The 21,402-nt window shown below is 52.3% G+C and overlaps 1 protein-coding gene across 2 annotated transcripts in view; it reads right to left on the reverse strand.

Moving 5' to 3' along the window:
- Positions 1-2,780: 2,780 nt before the first annotated feature.
- The window catches only part of CTXND1 (cortexin domain containing 1), a 51,443-nt gene continuing 32,821 nt past the window's right edge, over positions 2,781-21,402 (reverse strand). The window contains exons 2-3 of one of the 2 annotated variants that reach the window (XM_064569779.1): positions 11,244-11,373; positions 2,781-10,199 (exon numbers count right to left, since the gene is read on the reverse strand). In XM_064569779.1, the coding sequence (XP_064425849.1) occupies positions 9,961-10,140 (180 nt within the window). In that variant the 5' untranslated portion in view covers positions 10,141-10,199; positions 11,244-11,373 and the 3' untranslated portion in view covers positions 2,781-9,960. Of the gene's footprint in view, positions 10,244-11,243; positions 11,374-21,402 lie in introns of both variants that reach the window. The other variant, XM_064569778.1, reaches the window with a different exon arrangement.

Below are 21,402 nucleotides of genomic sequence, written 5' to 3' on the forward strand. Positions count from 1 at the left end.
TGTAAGGTGATGTCACAGCGTCATGGAGAGCCCACAGCGCTCATCCTCAGCGCGTGGTTTTCATCCTCAAGGACGCCTCATGGTACCAAAGGCTGCTGGAGCTCTAGCCACTATGCCCAAGTTCCAGGCCTGCAGAAAAAAGAAATCAAGAGGTGTCAGGGGGAGGGGGAGGATAGAAGCATATCCTTTCAGCTGAGTTACGTCACTTTAAGCAGCCTCCCTGGGAGTTCCACATCACACTTTTCATCCGATTTCATCGGCAAGAACTTAGTCACAAGAGCACACCTCATTGCAAGGGAGTCTGGGGATGCAGTCTTTAGCTGAATGCATGGTTTCTTCAGTTAAAACCAGAGCTCAGTGGCTAAAGAAGAGGAGGGGGATGGATACTGGGGGGGCCGCTGGTGGTCTCTGTAGCCCGCAGGCTGGGAGCCCTCATGCTCGGAGGTGGACCTGCTTTCACGCAGCTGACTCTTTCATGGAGCCGAGCCCTGGGCCATGGTCTCCAATCCTTGCTGATTCAGTGGAAATCCTGTATAGCTCAGATGGCAGGGGATGGGGGTCCGGGGAGGGTACTCCCAGACCCCCACCGTCTAGTTAAGATTGATCCAAACACTTTCTGAATTCGGAAGGCCAGACCCTTCCTGCAGATTTCTCTGCATTCCCGGGGGCTTGTGTTCCCAGGGTCACCTCTGTTCTGTCGGCTGCGCCGGCATCCTGTTCTCCACCCTGTGTTCGAGGTTGTTCCTTTAAGTCCTGTCTCCGGGCATCAGAAGAGCCCTCCTGGCATGGACTCTTCATCCTTCTCTGCCTTGGAGGCCTGACGTCACTGTGGCTGAACACCTGCTGTACACGGCAGAGCATTCCCGGAGGTCTCCGGCTCACAGACAAAGGTCATTTAAAATCAGTATTCACGCACTTGGCCCCACTGGTGCCGGGGAGGGCTGGTATCAGCTCCGGGGACCACGCATTTATCCCCTGGCCACGCACTTCCTGTGCTTCCTGGGGCGGGCGGTGCGGGGAAATCTGCTGGGTGGGGCTGCGGAGCCCAGCACACAGGGCAGGCGATGCTGGCCATCATCCAAGCCCCGGACGCATCCACCAGCCAGAGCAGGAGGTCGCAGCCTGGGTCCTTCCTGGGCTCCCTCCAGCCCGGACGCCTCCTCGGCCTGCAGCCCCCTGTTCCCCAGGCTCCAGGAATGCCCGGGGCAGCCCCAGATGACCAGTGAATGAGTGGTCTATGCTTCGGGAGCTGAGCTTATTGAAAGGACAAGAAATACACAAAAATGGCATTCGTGGCCTTTCTTTCTTTGACAATGGTCTGTCATGAACTAGAGGCTTTTTGAAACCGTGGACGGAGTTTGCAGATTTGGTGGCTAGTCCGAGGATGAGGCTAGCCTCAGGCCAAGACCGGATTCTGGGGGACAAGGGAGCTTTAGGATTTTAAGTAGCTACGTATTGATTTTATCTCAAAGATTCCTGACGCAAAATGGATCTCAAAAGTGGCTATATATTTTTTTTCTTTCTTTAGTTTGGAAGCATATGTTTTTAACGCCCTCAGGAAAACTGACAGGGTTGCCTTCCAAAGCATGAGTCTGTCTCCTGTATCTGCCCCTTTCCTGTCCCCTCGGCAGGACCCCGGACCTGGGGGAGAGGCGGGAAGGACCCAGAGGAGCCACTAATCTACGGGAGATGGCAGGGAGTGGGTGCTTCTTGCAGATTCTGCTGTTTGGTTTGTTTGGTTTGGTTTTTCATGGTCTCAGAGACTAAGACTGGGGCCAGGATTATTCAGGGACTGTGCCAACAACACACCCAAAAGCTGGAGTCTGCCTTCTCCAGAGGCTAAGTTCCCGAGGGCAGAGTTAGCTGCAGCTCGAGGAAGGTCCTCCACGACCTGCACAGTGGCTGGCTACCCAGCACATAGTAGGCGCTCGGCATGTATTTGGTTAATGAGTGAGTATCCGGGAGATCACCGGCGACAGGCTTATGTCGCCTTCCTAGGCCCGCCCGTAAGCCAGGAGACACCTGGAGACCCGCTTCTGCCTCCATATTTAAGAGGTGTAAGTCGAGCTCCACACTTACAGCCATCCTGTTCTTCCGGCCTCGAGGTATGTTTTCGTAATGACAACACAAAAATAGTTGCAAAACCATCTATGGTTTCTGTATGATTGAAAATTGGCAAGACATCAAGCATAGCAATTTGCTTATTTTTCTTTTTTTAATTGAAGTATAATTACCATACAGGGTTCTATTAGTTTCAGGTGTAGAGTATAGAGATTCAGCATACATCACCCATGCCCCTCACGACGAGTGTCCTCTTGATCCCCTGCCTCTGGGGCACCCCTCCTCCCCCTCGCCGCCCCTCTGACCATCAGTCTGTTCTCATATCAAACATAACAGTTCAATCATTGCACGTGAGCAGTGCTGGGTGGGGGCAGTTTGGGATGAGCGTTGAAGACATACAAATTCATGGGTTCTATAAATATTTTTAAATAAAATTTTAAAACTTAAAATTTATCATTCTTGCCTTAATTTCATTAGAATCACTAATTATTTTGTCATAATCAAGCTTTTGACATAACGGGTTTTATTGAGAGGCTAAATGATTAGAAACTAAAGTGAATTATACTCAAAATGTACAAAATGCAAATAGTCTCACAAAACTCTAATGTTAAAAATTGCAAAATTAAATTTATTTCATATGCATTTTCAGTTATTTTTCTTTGATAATATTCAAAATCTCCATTAAAATTAAAGGCAAGATACAAATTATAATTGAAGAATATTAACATTGCATATCAAAGTTATCTAAATCAAGCTGAAATGTTTAAATTTATTTTTAAAAAATTAAATCCTTTTACACACTTTCCATAAACATAAAACGATTTGCAATCCTAGCGTTCAGTGTCCGTCCAGTTGCCACAGTAAATAATTAGTATCACTCTTTGTGTGTCATGATGAGACCTAACGTATCTGTAAATTAAAATATGAACCCGTTAATACTGCAAAATGTGCCCTAATTGCCACGTGTGGTGGTTGTGACTACGAGGCTAATCTGTCTCCAGAAGCACAAACTGGACAAAGAGCAAGAAAATGGATGTTTGGTGCGGCCGGAAAATGCCTCTGGTGTGGGCCCGAGTCCGTTGCATCGTGCTGGGGTATCGAACCAGCTGACCCACCATCTTTCCTTTACCCACTTTCTCTTTTCCGCTGCCCTGGCTCCCTGCGGCAGGGGACAGGCCCACCTCCCGCGGTGGCCGTGACCCACCGCAGACCCGCGCTTATTTGGACACGGTGCGGGCATGGGGAGAGGCTACGCCTGGGGCCCGGCCAGTGTCACTGATGGGAGGGGCACCTGGGGCGCAGGTCGCTACACCAGGCAGACCGTCAAGGGACAGAGGGGCCCCTGTGACCCTTACGTGAATGTGTGCGTGTCTGTCACGTGCTGGGCTCCCCGAAGCATGAGTCCCGGGCAAGGACGCCCCTACCCAGGGTCAAGGGCAGGACCTCTGCTGTGCCCCCCTCTCTGGGCCCCCACGTTGTCTCTGACGTTTTTTGTGCGACGAAGAGGCTTGTTCCCTTCGCCATCTGAGAGTGGCATTCCTGAGACGGACTCCAGAACTCTGAGCCTCGAGGGCGACGCTTCTCTCCGGCAGGCAGATCCTGGTACGGTGGCTGGAACTTTGCCTTTGAGCCATGGTTTGTGCGCAAACCCTGTCACACGGGAGCTGCTCATGAATGTGGGCGGCGTTGTCCTCGCCAAGTGCCCTGCTTCACGGCTCAACACCAAGCTCACCTCCCAAATCAGGGCGCTCTTGATCGGCTCGCAGGATGTCCCTTACAGCGCTGCTCATGGAGCCCAGGCTCCAGCCTCCTGGGCGTCCGGTCCCTTGGCCTCTGGCCACGGCTCTGAGCCCCCTTTCTACCTACAGGGTGAAGCCCGACGTCTCCCCACTTCATGGGCTAACTGATGTGCCCTGGGAGTGGCTTATCATATGGAGTAGGATTATCTGGGGGCGTGTATCGACGAGCCGGTTCCCTGTGCGGTCAGGCTGAAGGGTTCCCAGTTCCGTGGTCCGTCTTGACTATGTGTGTCAGGCAAGAAGACGCTCTTTCTCTTGGAGAAAGGAATACAGCGGGACTTAGCCAGGGTCCCCCTGACTTTGGTGCAGCTGGCTGGAGAGAGAGAGAGCGAGAGGACCAAACTGCCTAAGAAGCCCAAAGGGCATCAAGGACGGCTACTCCAGAGCTCTTTCCCAAATATTCCAGTTAGAAAATCGGTTTTGGTGCAGTAGCCGGGCCACGCCTCAGCTCTGTTGTCAGGGAAGAACACCCAGGGCCCAGAGCAGGTGATGCTCCGTTTGTCGCCCCGCATCTGTTCTCCGTCCTTCCCTGCCCGGCTGCCTCCTGGGAGGCTGGCCTCTGTGAATGACATCACTCAGGCTCATGGCCTCCGGCTTCTGGTTGAGATTGGGCAGCGGAGGCTCAGGCAGAGAGTGGAAGGCAGGAGGAGAAAAGCCAGGAGTGGGCGCCTGGGTGGCTCAGTTGGTTAAGCGACTGCCTTCGGCTCAGGTCATGATCCTGGAGTCCTGGGATCGAGTCCCACATTGGGCTCCCTGCTCAGCGGGGGCTCTGCTTCTCCCTCTGACCCTTCCCCTCTCATGCTCTCTGTCTCCCATTCTCTCTCTCAGATAATAAATAAAATCTTTAAAAAAAAAAAAAAGAAAGAAAAGCCAGGAGTATTTGTTCTCCTCACTCCTTCCCTTCTGGGCCACCGTTTTGGGGTGGCTGGGTCCCGCTGGGTCCCTGTACTGTGGCTCACAGCTCCTGTGGGCAGCATGGCCCCCACCCCCCAAGCAAGGAGTGGCAATGGCTTCCCATCATCATCGATCCTGGGTTATTCACCCGCCCTTGCTGGTTCTCTTAAACCTGTCTGTGCTTCTGAAAATGGTCCCTGAATTAAGCCCTCTTCAATGAATCTTCTGAGTACACAAAGGAATGTCTGGAATGATGGCTGGAATTTCCTTGGAATACTGCAGAGGAAGGAGTCTGAGGGCTCAGGGAGATGGGCCTGTTGGAGTGAGTCCATTCTGTGCAACTGACTGGTTCAGTCACCCCAAAACCAACCTCCCTGGAGGGCCCTGAGGCCAATTCCATCACAAAGGCATTAAGAATGCATTAGTAAGGGTGGGGGTCCCCAGCATTCTTGAAGAACTCTCCTTCGGTTCAGAGACAGTGGTGAGAGATGAGGTTCCCAGATGTCAGCGGTAATAATGGGGTCCCACGGACTGGAAGGGGCCAGGTGGTCCAGGAGACCCAATGGTACAGGGAGTGTCTGTGGCAGACAGGGATACCGTGTGGAGCTTCTAACCATCCCCAGCAGGCGAACCAGAGTGCTGGCCCAACTGGAGAAGATTTAGGAAGAGAGGATTCAGGGCCGTCTTGGGGAGATGTATATGGAAGGACATCTTTGAAAGGTCTTGAATGCGAAGATATTCATGTGCCAACGAAATGCCCATCAGAAGACATGCACGCGGAGAAGGCTCTCGATAATCAGGTGGGGATGTCGGGGTCTTCCTTATCCACTCTGGGGCTTGCTCAGTGGCACCAGGAACACAGTGGCCACAGTGGAAGACATGGAGGCCGTATATGGGTCCAACAGTGCGGGATCTCCCTCACTAAGCCTCTTCTGTTTCCATCATTTCTAGACATGCAACCTGCCGATGAGTGAGGCCAAAGTTCAGCCCCTGGTAGGACACCATTCCGCAGGAGTGGGCTGTGGGAACAGGCCAGCCACTTGGGGGTGGGTTGATTACACGGCACCCGTTCGATCATGGAGGGTGGTGGGAAGAGCTTCAGATTCTGGATATGGACTGGCCGCCCCTGCCTCTCCAGCATTTGTAGGGTTCGTTCATCTCCATGCATCTCAGCAACATGACCTCCCACCGAAGGAAGTACAGCAGTGGGGGCTCATAGTGTGGCCAGTGGGTCTCCTCTTATTGACCTGGGGGCAGAGAAGGGGCTCACTGCACTGTCCGAAGGATCTATCCCAACAGCCATTGGGAAGTGAGGGTGCTGCTATTCAGTGGGGGCGGGGAGCAAGGAGGACTGGTTCCGGAACCCAGAGCTTCACTGGGGAGCCCCTCGTTACTCCCCATCCCATACCCCCCAGTGACGCCGATGTTACCCATCCTGAGACCGTAGTTGGAGCAGTGCTATCCCAGGGCACCTGTCCTCTCCGAGCAGACCGTGCAGCTTGTTAACCACCGTGGGTGGCAGGGCGGTCTTCAGCGGGGAGACCGCGGGACACGGAACCACACCAGTGGACACAGCGGGCGTGGCGATTCTCTCCAGCTGGTGTTTGGAAGCGCGGCCAGCTCCTTTTAGATGGGGCCGGCCTCTGGAGCTCGGGGACAGGGTTATGGGCAAGGGAGACCTGGGCCTTTCAATTCCATAAAACCTCGGTAGACATTTGAGCGACTAGTTGGAAAAAATAAAACAGAGCTGTTGGGAATTGATGCTCCAGGCTGGGGAAGCGCGTGTCCTGTTTCTCCCACCGGCCTTTTGGGGGCCATCGTCTGACGGCCCACTTCTGCCTGTGTGTGTCCCACCTGTCCCTTTCCGGATTGCGTTCCCTCCCATGGCCCACCGTCCAGATGCTTTTATTGTCCCCAAATACCACTGCCACAGAATGGACTGGGGAGCAGACTCTACTGAGGGTCTGGAGGGACCTGGGAGAGCTGAGCAGAGCACAGGGCAGACCACAGGCCAAAGTGGCCACTGGACACCATGATCTGGAAAAGCCTCCGCCCTTTCTCCGCAGTGGAGACTTTCTGGTCGTCTTTTCCCTTAAGCCTTGGACTGTGGCAAGCTTCACAGACCTCTCTCTCTCTTTCGCTGAATGCTTTCACTTCCTCCCCACCAGCTTCCAGTCTTCAAAAATTCTGTTCATTTCTTTTGCTGGACAGTTTCTCTCTCCATCCACACCCCAAACCACATCTCGACTAGCCAAGAGCTGGCCAAGAGGCTCTGATCACAGAAGCCCACCTCCTCATCCTGAGCAGGACAGTGCAACAACAGAAGCTCCGGATTCCCTTTCATACGATCAAATGCTACGTGCGTCTCAGGTGGAGGGGCTGGGGTTTAAGTATTTATTCCCCTGAGCCAGCTCCCAGGGTCCATCACATCTGTCTTATCTTTCTTTTGTCTCGTGGTGCACGTACAATCGGGAAAATGAAAGCAACCGAGTACTTAATAATAGGAGTCCAGATAACCGTGTAACGCTAGATGGCACGTTCCGTGGCCACGCAAATGATAAATACGAAGGCTGTGGCAGAAACATGCTCATGAGGTGATGTTAAGAGGGAGTATGATTTTCAGTTATGTAAGTGATGACATTTATGAAAGAACGTATCTTGCATTTGGACAAGGATTAGAAGAGAGCGTATGGGTACACAATGAAAATCACTATTTTGCTGGAGGCTTGGATGGGGTGTGATATTTTTATTTTTCATCTTTTCTGAAATGTTATTTCCCCTTGCCACCAAAAAATAAACAAAAAACAAAAAACACCAGTCCAGAGATAGGGTGGGAAACATCAGCAGATGTAAGTGTGGAAAAGAATGAAGTGGGAGCATGGGATCCCCAGGGCCGTGCTTCTCAAACTTCAGTGCACTCACCAGCCGCTTGGTGACTCTCACCAGCAGATTCCTGGGCGCCATCCCCAGAGACGCGGACCCTGGAGGTCTGGACCAGGCCCGGGATCCTGGATTCCCAGCAAGCTCCTCACTATTGCAGATGTGACCCTAGGGTACCTGTCTTTCACTCCTGAGAATTCCAAAGTATCTCCTGGTGAGGTCTTCCGGACTTCCTCCGGTTCTTGGGATCTGTTACTAACTGATTGGGAGCTGGTTCTGATTTCCATCGTAAATCCACGCAGATGGGTTTGCACGGAAGTGCTGGGTGTCTTGGAGGTAGGCTGCAGAGCAGAGGCTGCTGCTGGGCCTGAGGCGATGTGCAAGGTCCTTCCTTCACCCAGAGTCTCCGGTGCATCTCGGTTCACTGCCCTTGCTAGCTGCCCCTTTGTGCATCCCACATAGTGCGTGTGCATGTGTGGGGGGGGGGGGGGGCGGACAGCTGGACAGGCCCTGGAATGTGCCTAAACAGCTGTGGCCTAGTTCACTTGTAGGGGTCACCTAGTGGTGACAGGGCTTTGGAAACCCACTGCCCAGGTGCCTGGGTTGGAGTGGGACCCAGGGCTGGGATGCAGGCAACGGGAAGGGAGCGTTGCCCTTCTTCACAGGTGCGGGTCTCTCCTGATGGGGATGGCAGGCCATGCCTCGGAGGGAGGGGCTTCTAGTGTAACTTCATACCGTGTGTGGTTCGACAGATGACAATGACGATGATGTAACTGAATAGACACCATAGCCCTTGAGGTCAGGTGCCGGGAGAGGTTGCTGTGAGGATCCCTCCGACCAGGGGTCCTGGCCGGGAGATTTGGCCCAGGAAGTGGCCCTGGGAGGTTGAGGCAAGTCCAGGGTTCCAGGCTCTGCTGGGAGGTGGGATCCCAGAACCTACCCCTTCTGGCTCAGACCCCTGGCTTCTCCTGAGGGGTGGAGTCAAGGAAGGACACTGATGTCGGCCCATGTTCCTTCATTCCATCCTCACAACAAACTTGTGAGGTAGATGTGGTTCCCTCATGCCACAGAGGAGGGAACTGGGGCTCAGAGAGGCTGAGGAGTTATTGGGGTGATACAGCAGGAAGTAGAGGAGCTGGGACTTGGGACCGGCGCTGTGGGCCCCGTGTTCTTGCTGCAAGGTCATAGATGGAGGTGATGGGGGAGGAGGGGGGCCCCAAGAACAGTCCCTATCAGCAACCTGTTCCTTGCCCCCCACTAGCCCCCTCTTGTCCTTTCAGCTGCAGGAGCCTCACACCAAACAAAGAGAGCAAGGCTTTTCCTCCCCGTTGTGACATGAGGGGACTGAGGCACGCAGAGGTGGTGGGACTTGCTCACGGCCACACAGTCGCTGGGGTACTGAGGACGAGACCCAGGGCTCCCGGGCCAGTGCTCCCCCTGCAGAGTGTGCACGCCCAAGAGCCGACAGCATGGATAAGGTCATGTGCAGGGAAGTCAGCAAACAGATTTAACCGTGCTGCCGAAGCCCTCGCTGATGGAGCCGAGACCTCCCGCCCTGCTGGAGCACTCTGTGGCCACTAACGCGGCGGGTTGGGATGGGACAGGAAGGGGTCCATGCTCTACTGTGAGGCGGGGCAACATCGTCCCTGCAGTATGCACGTGACCGTTTAAAAAGAGGTGTGTAAAAAAAAAAAAGCCAGGGAGAAATATATCAAAATGGCGGCTTTGGGGAAGTGGGATTCTAAGTGTCATTTCCCCCCCCTTCTATTTTTCTGTATGTTCCCAAATTCCCAAAATGCCCATTTCATTTATGACGGGAAAAATAAACCCCTCTATGTTTTAGTTTTAAAAAAATACTGCTGGGAAGCAGGCCTGTGCCCTGCGTGAAGGTTGGGTGAGGCCCCTTGCATCCGCCTTCGCCTTCGCCCTCGCCTTCGCCCTCGCCCCACTGCTGCCCAGCGGCCGGCCGGGGCGGGGGCACGTCTGTGCTGGAGCGACGGGGGCTCCTGTGTGTGCCGCTTTGCATTTTAAGGGCGGACAGTGTCCTCTGTTGTGTGACAGTGGGGGCCTGCCCTGGACCCAACCCCAGAAGGTGCCCAGGAGCCAGGGAAGGGGATCCCCCATTGTCCCACAGTGACTCCCCAGCCCAGTGCTCTCATCTCCAGGCTGGCCCACCGTGGAGCCCCCACGCACCTCACTGCGGTGCTCGAGGGGGAGCAGGTGTGGCTCCAGTGAACCCCCGCCATCTGCGGCCAAATCCATTCCCGGCGCCGCGGGCGGGCGGGCCAGTGGCCAGGGGACGTGGAGGTCCCCCCGCGCCCGCACCTCAGTCGTCCAGGTGCTGCTCCTCCCAGGTGGACGTGGGGATGGCGCTGTAAGGGTCCATGATGACCTTGGCACAGCGAATGATCATCACCACGAGGAAGAGGCAGAGGAAGACGAAGCAGGCCAGGGTCAGCCCTTTGTCCACATCCACGTAGACGGGCTCAGGCGTGGGGTCCTCCATGTCGGGGCTGTGGCAGCGGGCTCCTCCAGCTTGGGCTTGACTGGTACCATTTTCCACCCCTGCAGAGAGCCAGGGCAGTGGGGAGGCAGGGCCACACCCCCACCTGGGGTGGGGACACAGGCCCCTGGGGTTCAGCATGTGGCCCAGCACCCCCTGAGGGGCCCAGCCCTGAACCTCGAAGGGGACCCCCAGCCAATGCCTCCGGGGCAGGGGGGCGAGGGGAGGGAGGCAGGCCAGTGGGGGCGGGGCTGGGTGCAGGTGGAGGTCTCTTGGGGGTGGAGCTCCCACACTTGCCTCCACTGCCCCAGACCCTTGGGAAGGACGTTTTCAGGATGCTTTCAACTCCGCCAGGCCACTGACTGAGGGTGACGGGAGAGGGCTAACAAAATTAGGTAAGGAATATATTCGCAAAGACAGCAGAAGCCGTATTTGGAACGGCCCGTATGAACGGCTGCAGAGGCCCTGCTGTCCCTGGCCGGCGTGGGGGGAGGGGAGGGTCCCCTCGTGGGCTTCCCCAGCGACATCTGCTGAGCCCCCGCCACAGGGTTTGGAAAGCACAGGTGTGACGGGAAGACGGGTTTGGGCAGTCGCGGGGACCCCCATCCCCGCCTGGCGAGGCCTTGCCCCGCAGCCCTGGGCATAAGACCGTGTAGTGACTCCATGGGTCCCGCCTGCACCTCCCTGCCGAGGGCGGTGACAACACGAGGCGCCAGGCCGCGCGGGGGTGACGAGGCGGCAGCGTGCTCCCTGTGGGGGTGGCGAGGCGGCAGTGGGGTCCGCGTGGGGACGGGGAGGCGGCAGTGGGGTCCGCGTGGGGGGTGGCGAGGCGTCTGTGCTGGGAGCTCCCCGGGTAGCCATGTGCCCATCCTATCGGTGGGACGACTGAGGCACGGGTAGGGAGGGACGCACCGGGCGCTCCGCGTGGCTCTCAGTCCGCAGGGTGGAGGCCAGGCGGGCTCGGTACCCCCCCCGCCCCCGCCCTCGGGAGCCACCGAGGCAAGCTTTGGGCTGGCCGGTCCTGGCATACTGTAACCCCCGGCGACCACGCTGTACCCTCGCTCAGAACTTGTCTCCCTTCCCACCCCTCCCCGGGGGGCACGGACCTGCGCTCGGAGTGGTCACCACGACATAAGGGCCACGGGGGGGCTGGCACTCCGGGTCGGGCCGCTGCAGGAGGCGGGGCAGGGGCTGGACGTCGCGAAGCCGAGAGCCGCTCACTCAGCTCGGCGGCCGCTGAAACAGAAGAGGACAGACCGAGGGCGGTCACTTCCCAAGACGCGCAGCCCCAGACGCCACTGGGGGCGCCATCCGGCCGGCAGGAAGGACCGGCGGGGGCTCCTCCCCATCACGGGGGTGGGGCCCAAACACTTCATTCCTTCCTTCTTTCTTTTACAAACTATCGTGTCTTAATTTTTTTTGTAAAATATGCATGATAAAATTTGTCATAGTCCCCATTGTTACGTGTCCAGTTCAGTCGTGCTAAGGACATTCACACTGTGGTGCAACCATCCCCACCATCCATCTCCAGAACTCTACATCCTGCAAAGCTGAAACTCGGGCCCCATTCAACAGCCGGGCCCTGGCCCCACCACCTCCTTTCTGTCTCTGTGAACTTGGCTCCTCCCGGGACCTCACATGAGTGGAATCCTACAGCATCTGTCTTCCGGTGCGGCTTACTTCACTGGGCCCGGTGTCCCCGGGTCCATCCATGTTGTAGCAGGTGTCAGGGGCTCCTTTCCTGTTAAGGCTGAGTAGTAGTCAGTGCATGTGTTTGCCGTGTTTGGTCTATGTGTCCATCCACGGATGGCTAATTGGTTTGTCTCCATCCCTTGGCTATGGTGGGCAATGCTGCTATGAATATGAGTGTGCAAATATCTCTTTGAGACCCTGCTTCAATTCCTTTGGGTATATATATATCCAGAAGCAGAATTGCTGGATCAGTGTTATTCTATTTTTAGTTTTTTTGAGGACTAAAATTTTTTTAAGATTTTATTTATTTGAGAGACAGAGAGAACAGGAGCAGGGGGAGGGTCAGAAGTAGAGGGAGAAGCAGACTCCTGCTGAGCTGGGAGCCCAACACGGGGCTCAATCCCAGGACTCTGAGATCATGACCCAACCCAAAGTCAGAAGCTTAACCGACCGAGCCACCCAGGCACCCCAAGGACTAAATTTAACAGTTTTGTACAAATAATACCTGTGCATAGTTCAAAATTCACAAAGCACAAGGAGAAAACAGTGAAAACTTCCTCCACCTGCAGTAATCCAGCTCGTCTAGGGGGAGACCACTACCATTCCAAGCACCTCATAGACCCTTCTGATCTGAAGGTATATTCTGTGCACGTACACAGATGTTTATCTATTTGTTATTTACACAAATGCAAGTCTGTTATACAAACTGTTCCCCATCTTACTTTTTTCACGTAATCTATCTTGGAGAGTATTGCCCATTGATACAAAGAAAGTTGCCTTATTCTTCTTCATAGCCATATTATGTTTTATTGCATGGGTATATCATAGTATGTTTTACCATTCTTTTGTTGATTAGACATTTAGATGATTTCTCATCTTTCGTTTATCATGCAAAGATGGAATATGTGTCGTTCTGCATGTGTCTGAGTACATCTGTAGATTATGTTCTGACAGGTGCAACTGCCATCCCTAAGGATATATCCATTTTAATTCCAATTGGAATTATTCTCTCTAGAAGTCTGTGCCTACGTAAGCTTCTACTGTTGTCCCACAACCTTGAAAACTGTTAACCGAGTTTTTCCATTTTTGCCAATTTGGGGGAAAAGGTTATCCAGAGAGATTTTTTCCTTAATTTGAAAAAATTGCAGAGTAAACATACTTATATTTACCACTCAGACTCTACAATTAACATTTTGCTATGCTTATTTTATTTCACTTTATTCATCTATCCGTCCTTCTCTGTTGGATGCAGTTAAAAGAAAGAGGTGGGTATTAGCACATTTCACTCGAAGCACCTCAGCCTGCACATCATTAATTAGAATTCAGTACGTGCTTATAGCTTTTTGAAAAGTAAAACTCACCTACAGTGAGATGCATGAAACTCAAGTGTGTCATTCTCGAGGTCTGACAAGTGCATGTGTCTTTGCAACTCTTGGGAGTATTTTTATTTTTCATTTCTCTTAGTGAATGAGGTTAAATATCTTAAGATCTGGTTGTATTTCCTTTTTGTGAAGGAAAAAGGTCAGTTTATATCTTTTATCTATTTTTCTATTAGATATTGGGTCTCTTCTTTGACCTTGGGAGCAGAGAGTTGAGATAAATACATTAATTTGATTTGTTCATCTGATTTTTATTTTGTTTGTAATTTTTTCTTTATCTCTGATTCCTACTCCTGGTTCTTTCTCTACCACCACCTGATTTTAGTCATTAGTATTAGCTCTCTGATGGTTTCTTTGTTCTTTTATTTATTTTTTTTTAAAGAATTATTTATTTATTTATTTATTAGAGAGAGAGAGAGAGAGCGCATGAGAAGGGGGAAGGTCAGAGGGAGAAGCAGACTCCCCGCCGAGCAGGGAGCCCGATGCGGGACTCGATCCCGGGACTCCAGGATCATGGCCTGAGCCGAAGGCAGTCGCTTAACCAACTGAGCCACCCAGGCGCCCTCTTTGTTCTTTTAGATGTGCTTACATTTCTGTAATTTGAATTGTCAACGTTAAATATCTTTTTATTCCCAGCTATTACAGACGAAGAAATTAGGGAGCTCATTCTAATTTCCATTTTTTTCCCCCAGTCTTTACATTTTTGTTGGTTCTGTTATTGTCCCGTGGTGAGAGCACATCGCATTTAACTATTGTTTTAATCTCAGTTTTCCAGTTAGACACATTCAATGCCCATCTGGTCCTGCCACTGGGGTTCTCCCGTCAGCTCACATGTTCTCCAGCATGACTTTGGGGATGGAAGGGCTCGTGGAAATAATATTCCCTGAGGCCTTACCTGTTGGCTTCTTTGAAAGTAATGTGCCTTTTTCTTGACTGCTTTAAGGACTTTGTCTTTGGTTTACTGCAGATGAGCCTGGGTGTGGTTTTCTCTGTATTTTCTACATTGTATGTGTATTCCTTCTTCAGTCTCACTTCATGTCTCATCAATTTTTGGAAACTTTTGGTCCTTCCCCTCTTCAAATATTCGTCTGTCCCATTCTCTCACTTTCCCCTTTCTGGATCTCCAAATACATGTAGACCTTTTCATTATGTTGATTTGCCCGTTAATCTTTATTTCTGTATTTTTTTTCTTTTTGTGCTGTGGTCTGAATACTTCATTCTGAAGCAGCTTCCAGTCCATTAGTCTTCTCTTCTGCTCTGTCCAATTAGCTGTTAATCTACCTATTCAAATTTCCAATTAAACCATACTTTCCAGTTGTATCATTTCCATTGGATCCTTTAAAAAAATTTCCAGCTCTCCAGTGAAATTTTCCACCTCGTTACCTATTTTCTTGAACACCTTAATCACAATTTTTAAAGACGACTTTTGACAACTCCAGTGTCTGGGTCATCTGTGGGTCTGCTTCTATTATTTTTTTTTCTTTTGGTTCAATTTCTTGATATATCCGATACAAATTTCACTGGGATATCAAGCATTGATATGAACAGTTGTGGTATGAACAGCTCTGGATGACATTATTCTTTGGCAGAGCAGGTTCACTGTTCGCTTTGGTAAACAGAATTTAGGCAGGTGAGTTAATCCAACATGGGGCAGAGCTCACAGAAGCACGGTTGACTTCTTGTTAACCAGGCTAGTGACCACCTCTGCTTTGACAACACTCTATGGTTTTGCACTCCAGGGTTCTTTTTTTTTTTTTTTTTTTAAGATTTTACTTATTTATTTGAGACAGGGCACAAGCACGGGAGCGGCAGGCTGAGGGAGAGGGAGAAGCAGGCTCCCCGCTGAACAGGGAGCCCGATGTGGGGCTTGATCACAGGACCCTGGGCTCATGACCTGAGCTGACAGCAGATGCTTAACCGACTGAGTCACCCAGGTGCCCCTCTCACCCTCCAGAGTTCTGAATTGAGAACCTGGAGTGTTTGCTTGGGCTGTTTCTTCTTGGCATGTCTTGAGTTCTAGTTTTTCTCTTCAATGCCTTGAGACAGATGAAAACTGTGTGAGATAAATGACTCAGAATTATTCAGCAACTGATATTTGAATCTCTACAAGAGCATGAGCCCTAAGAACACTGGTCTTTAGCTAATAGCCACTAATGATTACATGGAAGCCCATGCCTGGGGCTGAGGACATATATGTTTGGTCAAAACTCTCCTGTTCCTTTGCTCTGGATTTTGAAAGATGTTCACTGTAGCATTGTTGGAATAGTAAAAAAGAACTGAGAACAAACTGAATGTCAATTTTGGAATGGTTAAAGCTGTCATGATAAATATCTGTCATGGACTACTCTGAGACTATTAAAAAGAAACACAAACACAAATGTGCACAAACAAGATCTAAGAAATTTTCTTAGGAGGAAAAGTTGAATGATACTTCAAATATGATATAATCTATATAAAATAAAAAGAACTTTTAGGGGCACCTGGGTGGTGCAGTCAGTTAAGCATCCAACTCTCGGTTTTGGCTCAGGTCGTGATCTCAGGGTTGTGAGACCGAGCCCTGAGCTGGGCTCCACACTCAGCGCAGAGTCTGCTTGAGAGTTTGTCTCCCTCTCTCCTCTAAAATAAATAAATACATCTTAAAATAAAATAAAGAACTTTTAAGTATCAGTATGTACACATGCATGTGTTAGGGTGGGAGGTTATTGCCCTACTCCTTGCTAGGTCGAGACCTGTTCCTGCTTTCACTGGGAGATGTAAGAAAAGTGCAAACCATATTATAATTAGTGTCCACATTTCCCTCATGCAGAATTTGTAACTATTACTGAATCTTCTTTGCTTTTTCCTTTTGTTTCCAGAAGTATATCCTTCTATTGTCACTGCTAGCCCACAGAGCCATGTCCTCTCACCCTGTTTAGCAGTAACACCATCCTGAGTGTGGTATGCAGTTTCCATGGAAATCCTTGGGTTCCTTGAACCATACTTTGAAAACATGTTCATTTCACAGGCCAAGAGCCTGGGATGTAGGGAGAAGGCGTTTTCTCTGGGTTTCAGAGCAATGGCTTGGCTGAGCTTGGGGCAGACCTGGCCAGGACCTGTTCCACGGGCCTTGTGGTGCTGAAGCCTCATGGTTGTTGGTGGCTCTTGGGGAAAGATGAACGTGCTGGAGTGTCATAGCAGGACCCAGTCTGGCCTCTCAGACTCAGACTCTGAAATCCCGGGCCCAGGGTCTGCCTTAAGTTATTATGGATACCCTGCAGAGATGGTAGAGGTCAGACCTGGGAGGGATTGCCTTTTGACCACCCCTGTCTGGTCTGGGGCCAGGACTGGGCTCTATAACGTTGGAACAGGCCCCAGAAGAAGACTGTCAGTGTTTTCTGGAACCTTCTGGCTGGGAGGAATGCCAAGGATGTGGACTCAAAAAAAACAGATTCAGTCTTCCGCCCTCCAGATGGAGTGCGCTCATTAACCTTAATTACCGGGCAAGCACAAGGGCCATCCGGCTCCGTTGCAGAACCAGGACACAACACCCAGGAGAGACTGTAACACAGAACTCAGCTGCCGTTCCTGGGAAGCAGAGGGGGGGCTTCCTGGAGGCCTGCTCAGGGGTCCCTGACATCACAGAGTTGTCCTTCAGCGGCTCCATCTGCCCCCTTCCTGGGGAGGTTGGAGGTGACCTTGCCTCAGAGTCAGGGATTCTGGGAGGTGAACGACCCTCAAGGGAACCGGCTGCTGGGCTGCCCCTGCATATTCACCAGAGAGTGCAGCTCTAGGGTTGAGCTATAGCAGATCCAGATGGAGAAAAGTCCTGCCAAATGCCACAATCCAAATACAGAGCCTGGAAATAAGTATCTCAGTCAGGGCTTTAGGGGAAAACTAGCAAGAAGGGTACACAAATACAGGATCTGGGTGTAAATGTGTGTCCTACCCCAGGGCTGGGGGTGGGATGCTCAGGTCCTCGCTTTCTGTGCTGAGGGATTTCTTTTTCTCTGTCCATATGTGTGTCTCAGTCTGCGGGGGTGGCTTCTGCAACAGGATCTCTGTCCACCTCTCATGGTTCTGGAGGCTAGAAGTCCTGGATTAAGATCTGGCAGGCTTTGATTTGGGTGAAGGCTCTCTTCCTGGTGTGCACATGGTCACCTTCTCACCGTGACCTTGCCTCAACATGCCTGCACACAAAGAGGGAGAGATTGCTCGCTCTCCTTCTTTGTATAAGGTCACCAATCTTAGCAGAGTAAGACCCTGACCTTTATGACCTCATCCGACCTCCTAAAAGCCCTCTCTCCAAATACAATCACACTGGGTTTCAGGACTTCAACAAATGAATTTGGGGGGGACACAGGTCAGTCCGTGGCCATGTGTGAGGTGAGTCTGGGTCCGAGTCTGACCGAGGGGCACGGCCGCTCTGGGGCCAGGCCAGGCCCACATCTTGTGGGCGCACAGAGAGTGTGGAGAAATGGGGACCAGTGCTTGGCCGTGGCCCTCCAGACAGCGCTAATAAGAAGACAATGAGGTGGCCGAAAAAGCATGCCGCTTGTTACTGTGGGGACAAACAATGGGCTGTGTGGACATGGTGAACTCACGTAACAGAGCCTGGAGCCAGTCCTGTGTCATCGTCAACCCATGCTATAAATAGCAGGGCAGCCATGAAAGGTAGCCTGTCAGAATCACTCCCCCAGGTGGCAGATGGGTTAAGTGGATGGCGTTTGCTCAGGACAGAGAAGCTGTCCAGTGTCCTAACCTCACACCAATCGCATTGTCCTGTGGGACTGCACTCGGTGGCCTCACTCCTCCGTCAGCCCAATTAGCAGCTTGTCGGTGTTCAGAAATGATTAAGACCATGACATCTTCCAGGGCTGGAGAGAGGCACGGAGGGGATGGGGTTCATGGAATATTGTAGTTAGGACTTGTTATCTTCCAATATTTAAACCTCTCTAATCTCTAAAGAACCTTCCAGAGCAAAGAGGTGGAAAGGAGCAGCACCATTTTGGATAAAAGGGAAGAAAACATGTCTGCCAAGAGAGTGCATCATCACTGTGCCGTGTCTCTATGAGCCGTCGGACCATCTGCTGTGTCGTTCTAGGATAGATGGTGATGCTGCTGGTCTCCCTGGGTTCCCTTCAGCAGTCAGTGCGCACAGCTCCCAGCCTCCGCCCCTAGCAGCTCCCATCTACAGCTTCCTAGACTGCCCTTGGGTCACTGCATCTGCCCCAACCATGCACGCAGGGAGCCAAAGAGCCCTCGAGGACCCTTAGCCCACCCAGACTGAAGAAGATGCTACCATAAGGAGACTCGACAATGGGGAAGCATGAAGGCCAAGGGTGGGACCACACAACCTTCTGCTGGTGCTGGAGTGATAAGATGTGTCGCTCATGGATCCATGGATCCACCTCTGCAGAAGCCAGGAATAGAGGTGCGATTATCCAGAAAAGACCTTTGGGAGACTCTCTCATCAGGTGGAGTGCATCCCTGTGACACACATGGGCAATACACAAAAGTTCTGAGACCGTGATACTGGTAGAAACAGTGTCCGTGTGGTCGGCAAGGAACGGAGAAGACAGGATGAAGGAAGAGAGCTGGGCTCTCAAAATTCTGTAGGCAGAAAACAGGCTGATGGGAATAGTCACCATAAATGTGTCCTGCCCTTCGGGAACATGGAAGGATGACTCTCAGGGCAACAGCCTTGGCCCAGGGGGCAGAGATGTGGGCACAGGGGGTGAAGCCTTGAGCAACAGATTATTCCCAGGCCTTGAAAATGAATGGAGTTTTCCTGGTGGGATTTTGGAATTGCTTGGGGCTAATGACTCCTTTCTTTAATATGTTTTCTTCTTTGAACGGGGCATGTGTGTAACTGTTAGGCTATGCCTGTCCCACCACTGTATTTTTGGGGCAGATAACATCCTTTTCCAGGTCCCCGCAGGTGGAAAGGGATTTTGCTCCAGGATGAATCCTATGCAGAGTGTCACCAATACCTAATTTAGACAACTCAGATGAGATTTTGGACTTTGGGTTGACGGTATAATGGGTTGAATGGGGTGAATACCTCTAGGATAGACACGTATTTTTGGAAGCCAGAGAGCGGGCTGCAGGAGCTTGAATAATGACACACACCTCCCCAAGAAATCCACAGTGGATCTTAGGAACCTGTGCATGTTATCTTAGCAAAAGGAGCTTTGCAGATGTGATAAAGTCAAGGATCTTGCGATGGGGCAATGCTCCTGGGTTTTCTGGCTGAGTGCTCCGTGTAACCGCAGCTGTCCTCGTTGAGTGCCAGGCACAGGGAGGCTCAGGCTTGGTGGGGGAGGGAATGTGACCATGGGAGCAGAGACAGTGTCCGGAGGCCAGGAGGCCAGGAGGCCAGAGCGAGCTCTCTCCAGGAGCCACCAGACAGAACAGCCTTGCCAACACACTGATGTTCCCCGCTTCGGACTCATTTTGGACTTCTGACCTTCAGAACCATAAGAGCATACCTGAGATTCTAAACCACCTCGGTGTGCAGCAGTTTGTTACCCAGGCAAGAGGAAGTCACCGTCCTTCTGACTCTCACATCCCATCTCTGAAAGGCCTCAGGCTATTTTTGCTTTCTTTCCCCAGGATTGGAGAAGCGGAAACAAACCAACCAAGGGCACAAAAGAACACGACATCGGGCCAGCAGACGAGGAGTGACTCACTGGCAGACTGGCAGAAAAAGAAGTTTCCTTAAAAGGGAACGGAAAACCTGAATGAGGGCGAACGGGCGCTGACCATGCAGGCGGCCGAGGCGGCCGTAGAGCAGGGGAGAGGGGGGACGAGACGCTGCCCAGAGACCTGGCGAGTTGCTCTAGTGGTCAGACTGGGGCGGGGACCCTGGTGCTTCAGAGCGCGGCTCGTCCGCACCTGCTGATCCCCCACGCACCATAGCAGCCCGAAGCCAGGGCAAGAGCGTCGGCGGAGACCCCAAGAGGCAAGGCGAGGGGCACGGGGCAAGGCCGCTTCATGTCCTTACGCGAAAAGCTCTGTTCTTCGAGGTGACCTTAGTGAACTTCTGCTCCTCATAAAATCACTCTCCAATAGAGAACACCTTGAAAAACACCTTCACTTTTGGAAGGCAGGGCGCTCGCTGGACGGTGCCAAGAAGGGCACTGGGTTTCCACGAGGTAGGAGGAAAGGGTTCAAAAAAGAAGGGGGTAAGTCTACACTGTCCCCCCGATGCAAGGCGCCGCGGCTCGGGGGCAAGCTCAGGCTCCGGAGACTCGTGCGCGTGGGCTCAGATCCTGGCTGGGCTGTCGGCGAGCGGAGCAGTTTGAAGGGGTTGCCCCACAAGCCTCAGTCCGCTTGCCTGTGAGATGCCACTGCTTACGTGTGCCTCGGGGGTGTCATCGGGGAGGAAGAAAGGTCCTCCTCCGGGCCCCGTCTTTCCCTTCGGCAGAGCACACTTCAGGGGCTTTAAATGACTCCTGGTCTCCCCAGGACCTGCCTTCTCTCCATTTCGCTTCTGATATCCCCAAATGTGGACCTGTGCCCGCCTGGATTCAGCTCGCTTTCGGCCCCCTCTGTTTGTCAGCCGCCACCACGACCCCAGTCACCCGCTCTGCTCGTGGCTCCCATGTGCAAACGCGGACGTGGAGTCCAGGCCCCCCGACGTGTGCTGTGCTGGGGGGAGCCTCCCCTGCTCCTTCTGCCCCTCACGGCCCGTCCCAGCCCAGCACGAGGCCTCGCCGCTTGTCCCCACTGGTGACAACAAACCCTGGTGTCCTCCCCACGGTGGCCCAGTCTGTGCCGTCCACTGCGCGGCTCTGCCCCCTGCCTGCTCCGTGACACCCCAGACCTGGGAGGAGGAGGTCCAGTCCTGTCCACAGCCCTCGCCGCTCAGACGCCTCCAACATTTCCAAGCTTCCCGGAAATATTAAAGAGAAACTTTCTTACCCCACAAGTAAAGAAAATCCAAGATGAATGCAAGTCAACCACAAGCCCTTCAAGCAAAACAATATTGAATAATACAGAAGAGGCCCCTCCACCACCGCGAAAAGAATCAAAGTGAAGAATTCGGGGGCAGGGGGAGAACGACAGGGAGAGAAGAAGAAAACTGATAAGGCAATAATCCACAGCGCAAACAATCGTGATAAATAGAGATATGAAACAACGCCAAGTGTTAAAAATAATTTTTGAAATAAAAGTTACATAACCCAAGAGCTTTAAAAATATAATTTGTATCTAA

Source organism: Mirounga angustirostris, unplaced genomic scaffold (genome assembly GCF_029215605.1).
Source record: "Mirounga angustirostris isolate CCGP_5_RB_7025 unplaced genomic scaffold, mMirAng1.0.hap1 SCAF_9, whole genome shotgun sequence".
Taxonomy (NCBI): Eukaryota; Metazoa; Chordata; class Mammalia; order Carnivora; family Phocidae; genus Mirounga; species Mirounga angustirostris.